At 54.7% G+C, this 19,709-nt stretch overlaps 6 protein-coding genes across 6 annotated transcripts; 3 read left to right on the top strand and 3 right to left on the bottom strand.

The window, feature by feature from the left end:
- Positions 1 to 1,655: 1,655 nt before the first annotated feature.
- GMORB2_3892 (Asp-tRNAAsn/Glu-tRNAGln amidotransferase A subunit or related amidase) lies at positions 1,656 to 3,822 on the top strand (the record flags this gene model as incomplete). The annotated part of the gene is made up of 4 exons (XM_035465868.1): positions 1,656 to 1,777; positions 1,865 to 1,949; positions 2,083 to 2,581; positions 2,756 to 3,822. The coding sequence occupies 4 exons, from the start codon at positions 1,656 to 1,658 to the stop codon at positions 3,820 to 3,822; spliced, it is 1,773 nt and encodes a 590-aa protein (XP_035323705.1).
- Positions 3,823 to 5,362: 1,540 nt separating this feature from the next.
- Positions 5,363 to 7,471, top strand: GMORB2_3891 (uncharacterized protein; the record flags this gene model as incomplete). The annotated part of the gene is made up of 3 exons (XM_035465867.1): positions 5,363 to 5,484; positions 6,025 to 6,393; positions 6,514 to 7,471. The coding sequence occupies 3 exons, from the start codon at positions 5,363 to 5,365 to the stop codon at positions 7,469 to 7,471; spliced, it is 1,449 nt and encodes a 482-aa protein (XP_035323704.1).
- A 1,417-nt stretch (positions 7,472 to 8,888) lies between these two features.
- GMORB2_3890 (uncharacterized protein) lies at positions 8,889 to 10,459 on the bottom strand (the record flags this gene model as incomplete). The annotated part of the gene is made up of 3 exons (XM_035465866.1): positions 8,889 to 9,893; positions 10,025 to 10,182; positions 10,282 to 10,459. 3 exons carry the CDS (start codon positions 10,457 to 10,459, stop codon positions 8,889 to 8,891), a joined length of 1,341 nt encoding a protein of 446 aa, XP_035323703.1.
- A 917-nt stretch (positions 10,460 to 11,376) lies between these two features.
- Positions 11,377 to 14,231, top strand: GMORB2_3889 (Sin3 complex subunit Stb2; the record flags this gene model as incomplete). The annotated part of the gene is made up of 2 exons (XM_035465865.1): positions 11,377 to 11,618; positions 11,687 to 14,231. 2 exons carry the CDS (start codon positions 11,377 to 11,379, stop codon positions 14,229 to 14,231), a joined length of 2,787 nt encoding a protein of 928 aa, XP_035323702.1.
- A 566-nt stretch (positions 14,232 to 14,797) lies between these two features.
- On the bottom strand, positions 14,798 to 15,231 carry GMORB2_3888 (mitochondrial import inner membrane translocase subunit TIM10; the record flags this gene model as incomplete). The annotated part of the gene is made up of 2 exons (XM_035465864.1): positions 14,798 to 14,990; positions 15,134 to 15,231. The coding sequence occupies 2 exons, from the start codon at positions 15,229 to 15,231 to the stop codon at positions 14,798 to 14,800; spliced, it is 291 nt and encodes a 96-aa protein (XP_035323701.1).
- A 786-nt stretch (positions 15,232 to 16,017) lies between these two features.
- Positions 16,018 to 17,543, bottom strand: GMORB2_3887 (Acyl-CoA reductase or other NAD-dependent aldehyde dehydrogenase; the record flags this gene model as incomplete). Its single annotated transcript, XM_035465863.1, is given in 2 exon segments — positions 16,018 to 17,029; positions 17,044 to 17,543. 2 exon segments carry the CDS (start codon positions 17,541 to 17,543, stop codon positions 16,018 to 16,020), a joined length of 1,512 nt encoding a protein of 503 aa, XP_035323700.1.
- Positions 17,544 to 19,709: the final 2,166 nt, after the last annotated feature.

The raw sequence follows: 19,709 nt of genomic DNA, 5'->3' as shown, positions 1-19,709 counted from the left end.
GAGACGCTAGGACAGGCATGACCGGGCGGGAGCACGGTACATTGTTCACAAGCACGATACGATGCAACCCGCGCACGCACGAATACACACGGACACACACACGCAGATACACGACATCTTACTCTTCTCACAACACAGTTCTGATTACACCTGACACACGACCCTTTTGCCAAATTTCTCTTCGCCCCCCCCCATATATACGACCTCTGGCTACTTTTTCTTCATCTTGGACATGTTCGCCTTGGACGTTCTTCGGATAACAGTGCTACACGGAACACACACACACACACACACATACACACACACATACATACACGCACACAACGTATGAGCGCAGCGAATTATACACGGGGAACAAAAAAGCGAGCGGCGTACGGCAGCGTTTGTACCTTTTTTGTCTTTCTCCTCTCTTATCTAACTTCTTCCTCTTCTTTTTTTTTTCCAAGTCATTTTTTGTCTTATAGAGGGCATACGTAAACGACTGGCGACATTCGGAGCAATACACGAGAACCAGGAACACGGCGGAGTATATTTTTGGTCTTTTTTTTTCTCTCTCTCTTGGCTTTTTTCCATCTTGTAACATGAATTTTTCTGTTGGCCTACGGTTCACCATGATTGATGGGAAGACAACACCCTCAGGGGGAACTGTGTATACGAGCCGGATAATCCCCCCCTTATATACAGCAGTTTATGAGAAACATTATACAGCAGAATTTCCACAGATGTAGACGTTATTACCTGCACATCACTACTTGTATGGAATGTGTAAGGGTCTAAGGGTCCAGCCTATCGGTCGGTCATACACTGCCGCACGGGCTGCCGATCACACGCGTTCTTGCTGCTGGTGTTTTAGCATATAACAGATAGTATCTACACCTTATCGAAAAGTAAAGACCCGTTGGCTGAGGTCCACTGCATCATCTGCATTGTTACCCGTATTCGGTATCAACGCCCCCTTCTTCCGGAACGTAGTTACGACGTCATCTGAATACATTGACATAAGCAGAGGCTGTGCACGAGGGTTTTTTTTTTTTTTTGGGAGGGGGGGGAGGGGGCAGAATGGGGAAGGAAACTTTGTCGGGCTGGGCATGAACTTTCCGGAGGCGATGAGGGCCCCCCCGCTGAATCCGTCCCCACCTGTTTGACTGAGCCACCGTGACCACTGACCGTTGGAGGGAGGGGGTCGTGCACTCTTTCCGAGGCGGAGTAGCGTATATATATTATTAGGTGCTTTTTCACGACATGTGCTAATACCATATTAGTATATACGGCGTACTCCGTACGTATGAAAGGAACTTGAAAGGAACCACTCGTACACGATATCACAAAACAACAAAAAAGAAAGAAAAAAAAGAAAGTCAAATGGAAGAGATGAAATGACTTGTATCCTTGCATCCGTGGAGGAAGGAGGGTCTCTATGTGATGTTCTGCGTGTCCAAAACTCGAGCTGGAGCGTACGAAGGTCACGTGAAACGAACCGAGGCATGTCGTCACTCTGCTACGAGCTCGTAGCTCGTAGCTCTGTTGAGCATCACAGCATTGTATTATGCCTCACGACACTGCACTGCGTGGTTGGATCGGATTTTGAGCGTCATCCGTCTGGACATCTTTCCCTCTTCTTCTAGTATTCGGGTAAGAGGAGCAGGAAGAGAACAATGTCCCCGTCCTCGTTTGCCGACTATCCCGAGCCCGTCAAGGCTGGCGAGGCCAGATACAGGAGTCTGCCGGAACCCAACCCCAAGCTCCACGGTCTTCCTCTGGTGCTGGTGGCCAATGTGTAAGATTCCTGGGCATGTGTTATCCGATTGAGCGAACACAGGCACACGCACACGCACATGACCAGTGAATAGTAACAATGCTCTAGGATGACACGGGTCAATGCTGTACCGAATTTCTTCTGGAGCAATGCTGGCTTCGGGACCATCAAGGACATGCCTGAGTTGGACGATGTGCCATTCCGATTCCACGCAAGTCTCTTCTCCTTCTCTCCTCCTCCTTCTTCTTCTCTCTATCTCTCTCTCCCCCCCTCTCTCTCTATCTGTGCTCTGCTCTGCCATGCTTGATTGGCTGACAACCTCCCAGCCAACCGTCACCCCTCTGGGCGACAACACCATGCTCGACTTCGAGCCGGAGCTTCTCGAGAGCAAGAGGGCCACCGGCGCGAACGGTGCGAACTACTACTCGGCCGCCGACTACCACGCCATGTACCGGTCTGGCAAGGTGACGCCCCTGCAGGTGACGCAGACGCTCCTCGCCGTCACAAAGAAGGGTCAGGAGCCGCGCAGCCTGTATGCCGACGCGTGGGCCGACTGGCACGGCAAGGAGTCGCTCGCGCTCGAGGCCGCCCGCGCGTCGACGGAGAGGTACGCCGCCGGCGAGCCGCTAGGCGTGCTGGACGGCGTGCCCATCGGCGTCAAGGATGACACGGACGTCAGGGGGTACGTCAGCCATGTTGGTATGAAGTACAAGGCTGGCCTGGACTTCTTCAAGGAGAGGGAGAGTACGATCTGGTGCGTGCAGAAGCTGGAGGAGGCAGGGGCGGTTGTCCTGGGCAAGAATTGCATGCACGAGCTGGGATCCGGTGAGTTCCGTGCCTCCACCCAGGAAAAAGAAGAGAAGAGAGGGAGAGGAGCGATGCTGATGACTACGGATGGCAGATACCAGCGGCCTCAATGTAAGGCAGAACAGAACCAGCTACGGGAAGAAGGAACAGAGGGAACAGAGGCACGCTGACATACCCAACAGGTCGCTCAAGGAACGCCTACGAACCACTACAACAAGTCGTACTACACGGGCGGGTCGACATCGGGCGGGGCATCAGCGCTGGGGGCTGGCATCGTGCCCATCGTGGTGGGCTCGGACGCGGGGGGCAGCATCCGCATCCCGGCGACGTTCAACGGCGTGTATGGGCTGAAGCCGAGCCACAACCGCACGGGCTTCTTCAACATGACGATGGCGGTGCGGGGGCCCCTGGCGGCGTCGGTGGCGGACCTGCGGATCGCGTACCGGCTCATGTCGCAGCCGGACCCGGCGTCGGCGGTGCAGCGGCTGTTCGCGACGTCTAGGCGGCCGGGGCCGGATGCGGAGCGGGTCATGGGGGTGTACCGCGACTGGTGGGCGGACGCGGACCCGGAGGTGGTGCGGATCTGCGACGCGGCCGTGGAGCACCTGGCGTCCAAGCGCGGGTACCGGGTGGTGGACATCTCGATCCCGCACGTGGCCGAGGCGCGTACGGCGCACCAGGTGCTGTGCATCACGGAGATGGCGGAGCTGCACCGGCGGCGGGCGGCGGGCGACCCGGCGGGGTGGACGGGCCTGGTGGGCGCGGCCAACAGGATGGTGCTCAGCGTGGGCATGCGCACCCCGTCGGCCGACTACCTCAAGTGCAACGCGCTGCGGGAGCTCATGATGCGGCACGTGGCGTCGCTGTTTCGCGAGCACCCGGGCCTGCTCGTCGTCACGCCCACGTCGCCCATGGTCGGCTGGCCGCGGGACCCGGCCGAGGAGGCCTACGGGTGCAGCGACACGAACCGCACGGTCCGCAACATGATGTACATCTTCCTGTCCAACATGACGGGCGCGCCGTCCGTCTCGGCCCCGGCTGGCTACGCCCGGCCGCCGGCCGGCCGGGGGGAGGGCGACGGCACCCTCCCCATCGGCCTCATGGCCATGGGAGAGTGGGGCGCGGAGGAGCAGCTGCTCGACTGGGCGGCCGAGGTCGAGGATTACCTGCTCGGCTCATACGAGGGCGGCAGACGCCTGCCCGAGACGTGGTTTGACGTGTTGGGGGAGGCAGAGGCAGCCCAGAAGAACGACGAGTAGTAATCACTAACCACTACGGAGTCGGTATATGTAATAATACCCGTAGCATCATTGCAGAGAAGAGGAAGAGAAGAAGAAAAGGGAGGGTGCACTCGTATTTTTTTTTTTTTTTTTGGGGGGGGGGGGGGGGGGGGGGGGCTATGATTGCTACGTATTCGTTCTCTTCTCGTTCTTCGTATCTGCTTATCTGCTCGTATCAAACTGTTATGTGCTCTAAGATATGCAAGGCCGTCTTTTCTGAATATCGATACAGAGTACAATAATCCGTATTCATTGGCTATCGGCGCTATAAATAACTGTGCGCTTTTTCTTCTCCTTTTTCTTCTCTACATGTACGAGCACGCCGTAGGGCTTTTTTTATGATGGTATGCAATAATATTCCTGCCGCTTGAGCGTGAGGCTGGGGGGGGGGGGGGAGAGAGGAATTCGGCTTGCCAGTCTACACATACGAGTACTATGTATTATAATATGTAATAATACAATCGCACACGAGGCGGCATTCCTAAGGCGTACTGATGACGCGTAGACTGGTACGAATACGAGTACAAGATATGTAATACGGGAGTAGTCACCAGTGTGTACGACTCGGAGTAAATGTAATTGAAGTTAAAGCACTCGCAGCATTACCAGTATTACGAGGCAGACTGGGGGATGGGGGAAGGGGGGGGGCGCTCGGAGGTTAGAGATCAACAGGAAGGGGAATGTGTGTGGCACTTTTTTTTTTTCCGTCTTCCTTTTTCTTTTCGTTTCTTTTCTTTTTTTTCGTCTTGGAATTTTTTTATAGTTTTTAGTTTTACGCCGCCCAGGTACAAGTCCAGGAACGGGCGAGAAAGAAGTGGTTCTTTTTTCGTGCATGTCTTTGCGTAATATTCCGCTGTACGAGATGAGATAGTATTAACCCTGTACGGATTAACATGTTACTCCGTGGCAACGAATACATATTGGACAGAGAGTGTTGAGCACAGCAACGGCAAGGCAACGGCCACCTGCAGCTTACCGGCAAGTAGACGCATAAAGACGCACGGTATGGTTGGGTAGAGAGGACAGGGACGAGTAATATAAAGTGTTATTAAAGTGATTCTCCAAAATTAGTTACCCTCGGGGGAGAAGGCGCAAATACGTGTGTACATGTACAGATTATCCGTACAGGATATTTCTGATGGATAGGGAGAGCTGAGAGCCCATGGAGCTGCCCATGGCAAGGAGGAGGTCCCAGCCTCGGGTAGCCGACAAGCCGCTGTCGGACGACCCCTGCAGGAATAATAAGTGGGCACCGACTCCCCCTGTATTAAGCCTGTCAGGGCCGTCCATCCAGGGAATCCACTGTTAATTGGCTTTGGGGGGAGGGGGAGGGGGGTTTGGCCCTGCGAGAAGCATTGATCCCGACAGCCTACTTGGTTTGGTGTACGAGTACAGAGCACATGCTTAGTTACATATAACTCGTACAGGGCGTATTACCGATGTGCCTGGCCCCGTACTGCACTGTATTCTGTCGTTACTGCTGCTAGCCTAGGCCCTGGACTCTACCGGTACGGGCAGTATGGATCAACGTCTCCAACTCTCTTACCCAGTCGCCGTTTCAGCCTGGTCACCCAAGACTTTGCAATGCCAGCACTCCGTACCCGCCTTCTCCGTACCAGTAGAGGGAAGCCCCATTCCTGTGTGTGCTCATCCCAGTCCCTTCCCTCTGCTGACCGGCTGGCAGGATCCTCTCTGGATCCTTCCAGAGTACGAGTACGAGTGCCAAACGGTCCCTGTCCTCCCCTCCCCTCCCCTCCCCTCCCTCTCCACCCCCGGGGGCAGAGAGGACAGAGCACAGCCGCAGCAGCAGCAGCGTCATTGCAACAAAACTCTCCTTCTCTTTTCCTCTTTTTTTTTTTTCCTATTTTTTTTTCCATTTTGTCCTTTTTACCTTTTCCATCTCACTCATTCTTTTTTTATCCTGTCGTATCTCATCCCTCTCTCCCCCCCCCCTCCTCCTCATTGTTTGGCTTGCGCTGGGCGCAAACCACAAACCACGTCACTCGCTTTTTGACAACAGGATACACACACATACACACATCTACGCGCACGCACGCACGCTCACTCGCATATCCAGCGACATCTCCCATCGAATAGAATAAACGATTCCGTGACTCTCGGTCAAGGGTCCCCTTCGTTGCCCACTGTGGCTACCCGCCTCGACACCCGTAGCGGCTCCAGACGTCCGAGCTCGTCGGATCACGGGTCCCCTTACGCCTCTCAACCTCCCAAACTATACGACCCGACCGACCACGCCGACCTGCCCTCGTACCCTCAACCGGCCTACTCGCAGCAGCAGCAGCAGCAGCAGCAGCCGCAGCCTCCTCCCATCGACGCCCCCTACGTCCCGTCCCCTGCCTATTCGGAATCCGCCGTCCCCATGGATCAGCCGACATACAATGCCGGAGGGGGGAGGTACTCGCCCCCCCCGCCGTCGTTGCATCCTTCTAAGCCCAGGGAGAGCTACTTTGGCTTCATGAGCAGCAAATGGGCGGCCGTCTTCATGGGTGCCACGGCCATTCAGGCTGTCATCTGCCTGTGCTTTGAGTCGTATGTCCCCCCCATCTCTAGCCGGTGACGTTGCGTCATACAATGCAAATCTCATCGTGACGAGTAGTCGAAGAAGGAGATGAGGATGAAGAACCAAGCTCACATGCACGCCACGAATAGATACGTCTTTGCCGCCTTCCAGCCTACCCTCCGAGAGAACAAGGACCGTAACCTCAGGGACCTCGACTCTCAGTACAAGACCATCCCCACCTTCCTCTCCCTCTTCATCTTTGGCTTCCTGTACGAGCTCGTCGTCGTCTGGGACGCCCTGCGTATGAAGAACACCATCCAGGTCATGGGAGTGTGCTTCGCCAACCTCGCCCTCGCCGTCTACACGGCCATCCAGGTCGACCAGATCAGCACGTCGCTCGACGTCCTGGAACAGTACAATGCCCTCAAGTCCGGGTACACGGCCCGGGGCATCTGGGCTGACATCCGCCCCTACCTGATCGCCATCCCCAGCATCATCGCCGTCTCCACCGTCTTCATGGTCTTCCTCGCCTGGAGGCTGTACCAGGAGTTCGCCTGGGACGTGCTCAAGATCATCGGTGCCGACTACCGCATGAAGAAGCGCTTCCTCCACTACCAGATCTACATCGCCCTGCTCAAGTTCGACTTCTTCTTCTTCCTCGGCTTCATCATCCAGCTCGTCGTCATCGTCACCGAGACGAGCGACCCCGAGTTCGCCCTGACCATTGTCACCATACCCATCACCGTCCTCATCCTCGTCGGCGCCGGCTACTTCACCCGCATCGAGAACAAGATCGGCATGGTCATCGTCATCATCTTCTACCACGGCGGCCTCGTCTACTTCCTCTTCAAGCTCGTCCGTATCTGGACCTGGCGCTCCTACTACGAGGCCGTCCAGAAGTCCCTGACCGCCTTCGCCGTCATCACCATCCTCCTCATCGTCCTGACCATCATCAACGCCGTCGTCTGCATGGTCAACTTTGGCCGCGGCCTCAAGCCTCACATCCAAATGTCCCTCCACAGGCGCAAGGAGGTCGAGGACCCGACCGTCGCCTCTGTTAGCCTACACGACGTCAAGCCTCTAGCTAGCCGAATGACGATTGACTGAGTTCCATCTCTGCGCTATCTCTGTCTGTTCAGACGACGACGACAGCAACGACAACAGCAACGAACAGAACAGAACACACACAAAAAGATGAGGGAGAGAGGAAGAGAACCGAGGATGGAACAAGACCGCACATATACGAAGTTACGAAACCACACAGTTGAGGCAGGGCCCGACACGCACAGACCCAACAACGAGGATAGTTGGCGACGACGACCAAACAGAAAACAATACATGAGTCGGCGACGACGACATATCGAAGAAGACAAAGAAGAGAGAACAAAAAAACCAAGAAAGAAAAAAAAGTAAGCTGGGCTTGACGAAACCCAGTTCCTTCCATGATACCATATTTACTATTTGCTCTTATTTCGCGGGACATGTCAAAGCGCATCATTATATCTATCCGTTTCTTCTATCTTGACTAGGTCCCCGGGACAGAGTTTTTCTTTTTTTTGGGGGGGATATTTTTCTTTCCTTTTTTTCTTTACCTATCTTTTTTATTTATTATTATTATTATTTTGCCAGAGGTGCCCGTTATTATGTTTCATCTGCTTGTTTCTACCAACCAACCATCGTCACTCCTTGGGGAAAGGGAGGGGGGACTTTAACCATTTTCTTGTTTTTTATACATGGTACATGTATGTACTAGACAATGGGGGAGGAAACCGACCAAATCACTTCAATTCTCAAGGTCCCCTATTCTTCCTGACCCCCCCGTCTCTTCATCCACTATCAATCCTTCTTCCTCTCTTTTCTTCTTCTTTCTTTAGAAGACAAATAATCACTTTTACCTATTGTTGCATGCATTACGACTCGGATATCGTACGAGCATCAAACTTTGCCAAGAAATATACATGGGAGCCGGTCCCTCTGAAGTATTTTTTTTTCTGAAACCATTCTCACACAAGCGGACGGGTTTACTCTTTCGAGGCAGGTTACAACGCAACATTACGACGTAAATGACGTATGACGGATCAACTCGGGTTGGCAAGTCTTGACTGTTTTCCACGCGAAGTTGGTGAGGGCTGGGTGTATATTGCGGAGCAGAATGACGGCAAGTTGACGACTCATAACGTGTACGGGTGAGTACATGTCAATAATCCATCCGTTAATCCATTGTTATCAACACCTTTTTTTTGGGTCCAAACAGCGACAATTTATTTGCCCTGGTAAAGAAAATAAGAATAACGATGAGACACCTATGAACGCCTGTTCAACGCCCAGAAGAAGATTTGAAGCTAGAAAAGGCAAGAGGAGAAGATGAAGGAAGAGAAAAGAAAAAGAAGAGAAGGAAAAAGGAGGGAAAGAAAAGAAAAGACAGATGGGAGGGTAGAGTAGGAAAGAGGAGAAGAGAGAAAGAGGAGGAGGAAGAGGAGGAGGAAGGAGGATGGGGAAAGCCGAGGAGTGCAATTGATGGAAATCATAGATAGATGCGTAAAGTATCACTGATGTAACCTTCTACAGGACAGTAAGGACACTTGTACCGCGGACCCTTTGCGATGTTGTGCAGGCTCTCTCGGGAGATGACGTGGCCGCAGGACAGCATGATGGGCGGGTTGGCCTCGGTGGTCTGCTCCTTGCTGACGGGGCAGACGAAGATGGGGTGGTAGATCATGGAGGCGGGCAGGGGGGTCTCAAAGGCCAGCTCGTTCTCCGTGGTCCACTCGGTCCTCTTGTCCCTCAGGTAGCCGGTGAACTTGACGAGGCGGGGCAGGCTGATGGCGCCGGCCGTCACGGCCACGTACAGCGGGGACTCGGCCGACAGGCCGAGCAGGGAGCAGAAGTCCCGGGTGAAGGACAGGGCCACGTCGTCGAAGGCGGCATCCACCTGGAACAGGTGGCCGTAGGGTGAGTCGCGCAGGTTGGGCGCGTACACCACCGCCGCGCACAGCTGGGCGATCTCCTTTAGGTGCCGGCGCTGGAACGGGGCGAAGTGCCGGCGCGAGTAGTCGAACGCCTCGGCCTGGGCCCGTGCCGCTGCCGATTGCGAGCCGGCGTCGCTGCCGGGCGCCGAGGGCTGGCGGCCGCGGAACAGCCAGATGAACTGGAGCCTGCTGAGGTCGAACTCCAGGCTGCTGCCCTTGGCTTCGAGGTCCCTGCTGTGGATGCGCGCCCACTCGATGGCCGGGAGGAGGTTGTTGGACCGGAGCTGGTCTAGTATCTCGTACATTTCCATGAAGCGCGTGCGGAGGTCGTTGTCGTTGGCATCCATGTCCAGATCTTTGTCGTCGTCGTCGTCCTTGTCACCCTTGTGCACATTGATGTGACCGTTGGCCTCCTGGTCTTGCCTGACTTCCTCGCGAAACGTCTCGGCCACGGAGAACTGGCCTTCGCGGAGGAGGTGCATCGTTATGGCGTGGTTGATGCTGTCGGCGTATTGCGCCATTGTGTCTAGTTGTGTGGGTAGCTCTCGTACTGGCATAGCCTTGGGGATTGCCATGTTAGTAGTGCTCGTGTTTCTTTTCTTCTTCTTCTTCTCCTCTTTTTGTCGCCTCTCATCTTTCCCTTGATTTCGTCGACGGAGAGAGAAGATGGCGGAAGGGGAGACCGGCATACCTTATCTAGAGCTTTACCAAAACTCCTCTGCGCCTTTGTCACATCCTTTAAATCGTCCGTTATGGCATCCAGCCGCTGCCTCACCGGATTCTGCAACGAGGTCATGGCTGAAGACACCTTGTGCGAGTAGAGCTCCGGATCGCCCGAGTCGTCGGCCTCTGTTGTCCAACATACAAGAATCAGCAACTGCTATGCTGTCTTCCATCCCGCCCAGACGGTGTGAGCGGGGGCGGGGAGGTGAGAGGGATGCGTCATACCCTGTGCGACCTGATCTCTGGTGGACTGGAGCAGCTCAATCACCTTGTCGACATCGTCTATGGCGGCCGTGAGGTTGGACCTCCTCATCCGGGCCAGCTCGGCTTCGAGCGGCTTGAATGGCGAGGCGGCCTGCTGCTGCTGCTGCTGCTGCTGCTGTCCGGATTCGAGACCAAGCATGATGACGGTCTGCCCTATCTCCCTGTTTCTTTCTTCTTTTATATCGAGTACAGAGTTTTTGAACCAGGTACCTGTCCTGAGTCGTAAAGTTGTTCTCTTGGCTGTGTTCTCTCAGGCTGGCATGCAGTGGCAGTGGGTTGGGAGGGGCGGAGGTCCAATATCGATAGCTGTAGACGACGCTGCGCCGGTTGGGCCCGACAAATGACGATGATGAGCACTGGCTCGACGGTTATTATCGATAACAGCCGACGTATGCACGAAAGCAAGTTATGTAAGAAGGTGGGGGGGTATGTATTAAAGCAGGTTATTCCCAAAAAGCTAAGGGACATGATTTTAGACTGTGCCGCTGCTGTGCCCATAACCACATGTCAATGAATCATGCTACCAGTTATGACGGTATTGTGCCGATTCTTGTCCTCCCCCCCTCCCCCCCTTCTTTTCTTCGGCATGTCAGGTGAGAGATGTATATATCTCCCTCCCCTGAAATGCCAACCATATATACAGCATTAACATAAAAGAGGTGTCTTGAATCCTGCAATGTGCGTCGGAATCTACCACCAATTAGCCTCAGCCGTGTACCTCGTGTTCATAATAATGCCACTGCCGAAAGCTTGGCCTGCGCTGCGGGGCAGCTAAAACCATTGAGCTCAGCTAGAGATATTTAATACGGGGAAATCATATTAATGCATCCGGCCCTCTACTCCGTCATCGCCCTCCCTCTTCTGTCTCTTGCATAACACAATCCCTCCAACAACCGCCCGGTTCACAACAGCTGCCTCCACAACAGCTGCACACGCGCACACCCACACAAGGCCCTGGCTACATGCTCTGACCTGTCGACTTGCCTTGTACGAGAATGCCCTGCTGTGCCAGATTAGAGGGGCTCCACCGCCGGTGACGGCGACGACGCAGACAACATGAGCTTCTCCATGCCCTTACCCTTGCCCACGGTCTCGGACCGATCTGGCCCATACCATCGACATTCCGACAGCCAGAACTCCATCAGCAAACCTTCCGCGACGACCATGCAGCGGACCCTACGAGGGAGCGCCTCAGCTGATTCTGGGACGATCACCGATCCTGCCTCCCAGACCGCTCCGGCACACGGCCCCTCTGTCCCGCGCAAGAACATCGTCTTTCCCGACCCCGTCGCCTTCCGGTATGGCGACCAGACTGCTAGAGGCAAACACTGTCGCAAGCTAACATGCCACCCTCCCCTTGATTCAGTTATCTTGAAGAAGACCCGTGCGTCACCGTCGTCGAACGTCGTGGGTCCCTTCGCGGATACGAACTATATCTCGTCGAACAGTGGGCGTGCTCTCGAGAGTCGCCGACCTTGGTCATCGTGGCATATACGGGAGACGAGGCGCATTCCGTCATTGCCGGTGTACTGTCCGTCCCCGTCGATGAGGAACTGTGGTCGGCACGGTTACGCGTCTACTTCAGAGCCTCGAGAAAGTATCTCGCCCGCCCCAAACAGACCGACCTTGGGGAGCTTATGGTTACCAACTTGAGCAGCTTCCCGTCTGCGCTCACCGTCATACCCGTTCCCGATGGCGACATACGGAAACACCGCGAGATCTTTGTCGTCAACGAGAACCTCAAGAGGATGGGGTGCGCCGGCCGTGCTGGCCTGACTCTGACTGAACCCACCGAGGGTACGCGCACGAAGTTCTTGTCCGTCTACAAGGTGTCCGATCGGATACCTTTCCTTGCGGCCGTCGTCGAGCTGGTTAAGCTCTGTCAGGTGGCGCTCTACCTGTTTGAAAAGATTGAGCCAGAGTACATTGACGGGCTGCTGTGCGATGTGACGGAGAAGGCCATAGGTAACTGGTGGACGGAGGTGGGCGCGGAACACTACAACTTTGAGTCCAACGACGGCATCCTGGGACCCACGACTGTGGCTGCGCTCCTCGGCATGCTGATGGGCGCGAGGAACCGACTCTACTGGTGCGGTGCCCCCGTCGGCAAGGACGTCTTCGACGTTGAGAATACGAAGCGAGGGATTGCGTACTTTCAGAAGCTGTCGAAGCTGGAGAAGACACGACGCCTGGACCGGCCAACACTGCTCAAGCTCCACCTCACCACGGCCAAGGCTGCTGCCGGTGATGGGTGGGGAGTGCCCAAGGCCGTCAAGTCGAGAATGACGGAGATTGGCGGAAAGAGAGGCGAGATTGTCATGGGCATGGTGTCCGGTAAGGACAAGGGTGGTCTCGCCGATGTGGAGACGCTAGACATTGATACGTTCATAAGTTTTGCCTATGGCGGACGAGCGAAATGGCTCTGGTTTGGCAAGCCTCGCCCGACGACTACAGACTCGTCGAACCAGGATATCGATCGGGCGAACCCGAGTTTCGGCGCGGATGAAGATCGGCTCCAGCCTATCTCACGCATCCGGACTCAGCAGCCAGACGACGAGCCCGAGGCGAAGCGGAGAGATGAGCTGCTAGCCCCGTACTCAGACGCCGGCGCACCAGGACCGGCCACCGGTGCGACGGACAGCTCCTTGAGCAGAGACCCATCACGCAGGAAGGTACTGAAGAATGTGGCTGGCAAGATGAGCGACGCCAGGTCGGGACTTGGTCGCATCAAAGACGCTGTTGGCGGAACTCGTCGTGGACATGGCTCCCGGCTATCCGTATCCGCAAGGGATGACATGCCGGAACAAAGGGACAGTCCAGGCCAATTTCAGAGCCAGGGCCAGAGCCAGGTCGGTGTCTCGAGCTCTATCCAGGACTCCGCCTTCTCATCCACATCGGCCCTCAATGGACCAAACAGGGCTTTCACCTGGAAGAACAAACCAGAAGAGTATGTGGCCGGCAGGAGACGTAGCGAGCACCAGGAGTCCTCATCGCATATCCTATCAGACGATTCGCAGTATCCGTCGTCGTCCGCCGCGACGTCGACGAAGCTCAGACAGCAGCAGGAGCACCAACAGCACGAATTGGATGCCAAGCTCAGACAGATAAGCTCGGACTCAGACGCACGCAGAGACGTGGGCCCGTCAACGGCTGCCTCATCAATATATGGAGGAAACGATGCGGAGGGCGGAGCGCCACCGCTAAGTGCCGAGCCTCGAGGCGGAGAGGGCGAGATGCCGGGAAACCTAAGCCGCCGCCATAGCATGGAGGTAGCGCAGCTGTCTCTGAAACACGCCTTCAACGAGGACCGGTGGTCGCGGCGCATGTCATTCGGCGACGCCGAGGAGGCGGTCCTGACGTGGGACGACGTGGTAGACATCGAGGAGCTGACGTCGACGTCGGGCTCGGCGTCTGGCGGTGGCGGCGTCAACCTAGGCGGCGTGCTCGCCATGGCCGAGTACGCCCGACAGCTGAACCAGAGCATAGACGACATCACGACCAACCTGGAGCCGTGGGTGGAGGAAAAGATGCGGGCGGTAGCTCTGCTGGACTCCCGCTTCGCGCGAGAGAAGGAGGACCTGCAGCTCCTGTACCACCGCCTCGACGAGGCCTGCCAGCGGGTGCGCTTCAACTCGGAGGAGATCCTGGCCAACGAGCGGTCGAGCCTGACGGAGAGCGCGAAGGATATCGAGGTACTCGTGGCGCGGCTCGATTACGAGATTGACGCCCTGGTGCAGAAGGTGGCCGACGTCGAGGACGCGATCCACAACTTTGAGAGGCAAGTCGACGAGCTGGAGAGGAGCGCGGCCGAGCTCAAGGTTCTACTCGAGACGGAGAGCTGGCCGCTCTGGCTGGTACGGATGCTCACAGGCGTAGGGATTGGGCCCAATATAACCCAAGGCAATTCATGATTCGATTTTTGCTCCTTCCTCCTCCGCTTCTTCTTCTCCTTGCCCCCCCCCCCCCCCCCCTTTTTTTTTTCCTTCTTTTTTGCCATAGTAGTCATCGCCATTATTCATCATAGCTCAAGTATTGGCAGGTCTGAAGAAGGAGAGGAAAACAGTTTATAGAATAGGATCTTTACACATAATGTAAGCATCGATTTCTTCAGTTCCTTGGTTCTCTTTCATTCCATAGCGGATAGATTTCGTATCTCAAATGTTCTAGACTCTCAATACCAAACATATAATGTTACACGCCCGATATATGGGTTTTCTACCCCCCTTCCTCCCCCCCCAAAAAAAAGAAAGCGCATGACCGGTATTGTCATAGCTATAGACACCTTTTTTTCATATCTCCCATAACACTAATCGTACACGACTGACGAGATCTTTTTTCTTCTCATGTTATCCATGTCGCGAGCCAACGAAAACAAGCAAGAATTCGAAGTTGACGCGGCGGAAAGGGGTAAAATCAACAAGTCCGACAGCGGGACACACTTGGCCCCCCTCCCCCCCTCATTAGTACGGTAGTGGGTTTAAAAGAGACCGCCGCCGCCGCCCGGAGCGGCACCGTTGGCCTGACCCTGCTGCTGCATGATCTCGCTAATCTTGATGGACGCGTCGAGGAACTTGGCGGTGCAGCGGTCGAGGCAGACGGACTCGCCCTTGTTGAGCTCGCCCTCGCGGTAGTCGGTGGGGATACACTTCTTCTGACAAGTGTTTTGCAGACTAGATTGTGTTTTTTTATAAATCTTCTTGTCAGATGCCTGCGTCTCTTCTCCTTCACCCCACGTCCTTTTTTTTGTGGATTTCATTCGGATCTATCTTTTTAGGGGGCAAGAGAATCAATGGGGGGTTGGTTCCAAGCTTACCGGTTGTAGGTATCGGCCATCATGCGCATCTCTCCCTCTACGGCAGCAATCTTCTGCTCCGATGTAGGTTGAGGACGTCCCATTCCGAGGAAGGACATGGTTTCGGTCGTGTGTGTGTATATACGGGTTTGGTGGGATGATAGAGGGACGGGGAATCAGATGGTTGGTGTGGTTGGTGCTTGTTGTAGGAGAGAAAGAAAAAAAACATAAGCTGGTTTTGGCGGGAAGAAGTAAAGATTGCCGATAGGACAGCTTTGATATGATATGGATTATCTCCTTATCAGGGAGCTGGAAGAGATTTACGTCACGTGCTGGGATTTCTATGGGGTATTACTACTCATACGTACGGAGTAGTCAGCTACTCATATATAATACCACTCCGTATACTCGTATGTATAATCTGTACATTATTATACGCCGTCGAATCCCTATAGGGTAAGCAGTAGTGCTTTTGGGAACGTATAAGGAAGGGCGGGGAGGCCGTAGTTTTCTTAGGGGACGGACAAAGGAGAAATAACACGATAACAGAGATGGAAAACCCCTTCCTTTCCTTCTCGATAATTCCTTTCCATAACTCCTCTTCGTTCAAGTGAAGGCCCTTCAACGATCAATATATCCGTATGTGGACTGATACAGTCAAAGATCACATGATACCCTGCGACGATATCTGGGATTCCCAAGAGACGAGCGTTTCTTTGAACTGATTATTTTCATTACCCAAAAGTGCTTTACAATATCCCGTGTAACTGCTAAAAAAAATTTAAAAAAATTACAAGCAAGGAAAAAAAAAGAAATACCCCCCCCCCCCCGAGAAAGCATTATCCATAGCAACACCATTTTCCCTCAACCCACGCCATAAGACATGAAATACATACTCGAGCATCTCAGTCATCAAACGTGACATTCTTGGTCCAGAGCCACTCCTGCAAACCAGACATTGTACCGAAGCGCCCAAATCCGCTTGACTTGACACCACCATGAGGCAAACCAGGCTCATCATGAACGCTCATGTGGTTGATATGCACGGCGCCTGACTCGATCTGCCTCGCAAAGCGCAGGCCCCGTCGCAGGTCGGCGGTGAAGACGGCCGAGCTGAGGCCGTACTCGGTGTCGTTTGCGATGCGCACCGCCTCCTCCTCCGTCGACACGGTGATGAGGGACACGCTGGGACCGAACGACTCGGTGAGGTAGATGTCCATGTCGGGCGTCACATCACCGATGATGACGGGCCTCATCTCGGTGTCGGACAGCTCCTCGCCGTGGGCGTCGACGTCGCCGTGTAGGACCGTGGCGCCCTTCGACACAGCGTCCCGCACGAGTTGCTTGTTCTTGTCGACCGCCACCCGGCTGATGAGGACGGGCGCCTCTTGCGCGGGCGGGAAGATGGCGTCGACGGCGCCCTTGAGCTTCTCGACGAAGGCGTCCCTGACCTTTTCGTGGACGAGGATGCGCTCGGTGCTCATGCAGATCTGGCCCGAGTGCATGAACGACCCCAGGGCGCACTGCGTCGCCGCCACGTCCAGGTCCGCGTCGTCCCACACGATGGCGGGCGCCTTGCCGCCCAGCTCCAGCAGCGTCGGCTTCAGGTTCTCACCCGCCAGCCTGGCAATGATGCGGCCCACGCGCGTGCTGCCCGTAAAGTTGATCTTGCGCACGCGCCGGTCCGAGATGAGCGCTGCTGTGATGGACTCTCCGCTCGCCGTCTCGTGGGTGAGCGTGTTCAGGACGCCCTTGGGGAGGCCAGCTTCGTGGAACACCGAGGCGATCGCCCACATGGTCTTGGGCGCCATCTCGGTCGCCTTGAGCACCACCGTGTTACCGGCTGCCATGGGGAACAGGACCGCACGGGTTCCGAGAATGTAAGGGGCGTTCCTGCGCGGCTTCATGTTAGTCGTGCTGCGAGAGCAGACTGAGACTGGAAGCTGGGCAGCAGCACTGCTACTGACCACGGGGCGATGGCGACAACGACGCCATAGGGCTCGCGCATGATGATGCAGCTGACATCTGCTTTCTGCGTGGCTGGGAAGGAGCCCTCAATGCTCGAGATTCGACCGGCGACATCCTTGATCATGCCGATAGCTACACCGATGTTGAAGTTGGCCCACGGCTCGAGCCCACCAGTCTCCTCGGCCAGGTACTCGGCCAGCTCGGACCGTCGTCTCTCCATGATCTGTGCGGCCTTGAGGAAGATGTCTCTTCTCTCAGCAGGCCTAGTCAGCCGCCAGGCCGGGAACGCAGCATGGGCTGCAGCGACGGCCGACTGAGCATCGTCGAGGCTGGCGTTTCCGCAACGATGAATCACCTTGCCCGTTCTAGGAGAGACGACGTCAAAAGACTTATCCGGGTGGTACTCTTCACCGCTAATGAACAAGGGCACAGTGTCACCCATGGGGACGGCGGAGGGAGACATGATGGCTGTGAGCAGCAGCGTTCTTCTCCCTGATGACGTGAGAGAAGGAGAGGGAGAGAGAGAGAGTATATAAAGGTCGAAAATGCCAGAGAGGGGAGGCGGTAAATACATATATATATGGGAGCGGAATATCGCCACGCGTTATCTGGGTCAATACTAACGTTATGGTATCCGTAAGGGATGAATTCCCAATGCCTATAAGAGCTAGTCGTACAACGGACCCCCTCTTCTAACGTTGTAATATGAGTAGTCGTCTACGCATAAGACACTATATAGTCTGACTGCAGAGCGGCGAATCCTGATTCATGGCCCTCGGTGAATTTTTTTGTGGCTCCGCTCTGCCAACGGTCATCTTACTCGTATATCTATCTACCTTGAGGTACCGAGCTTCTTGGCACCGGGTATCGCTAACGGAGACTGGTGATGCCTCGTTTGGGGTCCCCGGCCTCAGCGGTGTGGCTGGCAGCTACAGATACGCGCAACCCGCTCCCCCAGGCTGTTGACCTGCGCACGAGTATTAGTACTCTTTTGACTCTGGGACCGATAGCATAGTCTGGGGAACCGAGGGTCGTCATTGGCACTAACACGGCCACGCAAGGGGCGGGGAACGGGCAAGATTTTAACCGTTGGGTAGAGGGAAGAGGCGTTTGGTCATTGTTCATATACGTAACAATGGGTACATGGAGGCTCCGCCTAAAATCCTTCCCGGTCACTGCCTTTCAACGTCGATAGTAGTTCCATAGGATTTCATGTTCCAAGAAAGGCTGGGGCGTGGCCGCCATGTTGATGGAGACAGCATCTGGAGTCGGCAGGTTTCCACATTGTTAGATAATGCAGCCCTACCAATCGATACCTGTCTAGATCTGTGTACTTGCCTGATTCTGTTGCTTTTCCAGGGATGACGGTGTGTGCTTCGGATGCAAGTCTCGGGGCATGGACCTGAGATGTGGGCTTGGGCGCCGGCTTCAGGACCCGCTTCACGGGCGGCTTCTGGCGGTTGGAATTGGCCATCATCGTCGGCGACGACGGCGGCGTGCGTATGGAGTCGGGGAAGCTGTATGATGGATGCCCCCTTGGGAAAGAGAGAGAGAGAGAGAAGGGGGGAAAGGATGGCAATGACGTTGACGAAGGCAATTGATGCTTGATTGATGAAACCGCCTGCTCTATGGGTAAAGGGAAGAAGACGCCGGTCGGTCGCTCCTTCCGTCTCCAAGTATTCAGACTTGCACCGCACCTGCCCCACCAGAAGTTACACGACGCAGTAGTATATATAATATGTAGTGAGGCAACTACGGATAGCTCCTTCCGACTGTCATACTTGAGTCTGCGCAACGACTCGTACAATAATTTGCAATAAACGTGACATTCAGTGTGGTATTATTAGTCAGTAGTATGTTGGAGTATTATTATATGAGTGGTTTTGGCAGTGGGAATGTTGCGCAATTAATATACTACTACTACTACTACTACTAGTACCCAAGCTATCGAGCTTCGACATGGCGCGTGGTTTAGAGCAGACGGGGAATGCCGAGGTGTTGATTTTATCCGCGAGTACCCTATAGTCTCTAGGAGGAAGAAACACCGTACAAGGATGCGGCGCATAAAGCATCTGCACTCCTACCATGGGGGTTCTACATATACGAGTATTACAAGTGATGGTACGGTGTAGGATAACAACCCACTAATTAGTACGAGAGAAGAAGGAGAGAAAAGTGCACGCGAAAGACCACTGCTATTACGGAGTACGAATACGCAAGGCTTAATGAGAGTGGGACGACAGAGACCCAATTGATCAGCGACGCGGCCATACAGGTATGTCAATCCAACCAATGATCTTACGTGAACTCAGCCATGCGATCCACTTGTGTATGGTTTTTACAGACTCTGTGCATCGTTATTGGTGGGTATGAGGGCTACGTCTTTGGCGGACCAGTGAAGGTTTTCGACTCTAATAAATGCAGGAATTGACTCGACAGACAGGAAAGAGCGATGCAGCCCCGAGGAAGGTGCAGTAGTTAGTTATATTAATATAATATACTCGTATAGCCGGTGCTCACAGCTGATGCCTGTGGAAAGAAAGTACGAGTAGCACCAAAAATTGCAACACAGGCGGGGAGGAGTGAACGAACGGTGCACAAGTTACGGAGAAGAGGAGCCCCCCCCCCC

This window comes from Geosmithia morbida (genome assembly GCF_012550715.1).
Source record: "Geosmithia morbida isolate 1262 chromosome Unknown scaffold_2, whole genome shotgun sequence".
Classification (NCBI taxonomy): domain Eukaryota; kingdom Fungi; phylum Ascomycota; class Sordariomycetes; order Hypocreales; family Bionectriaceae; genus Geosmithia; species Geosmithia morbida.
The sequence above is the reverse complement of the archived record's forward strand: the minus strand, read 5'-3'. Positions and strand labels throughout refer to the sequence as shown.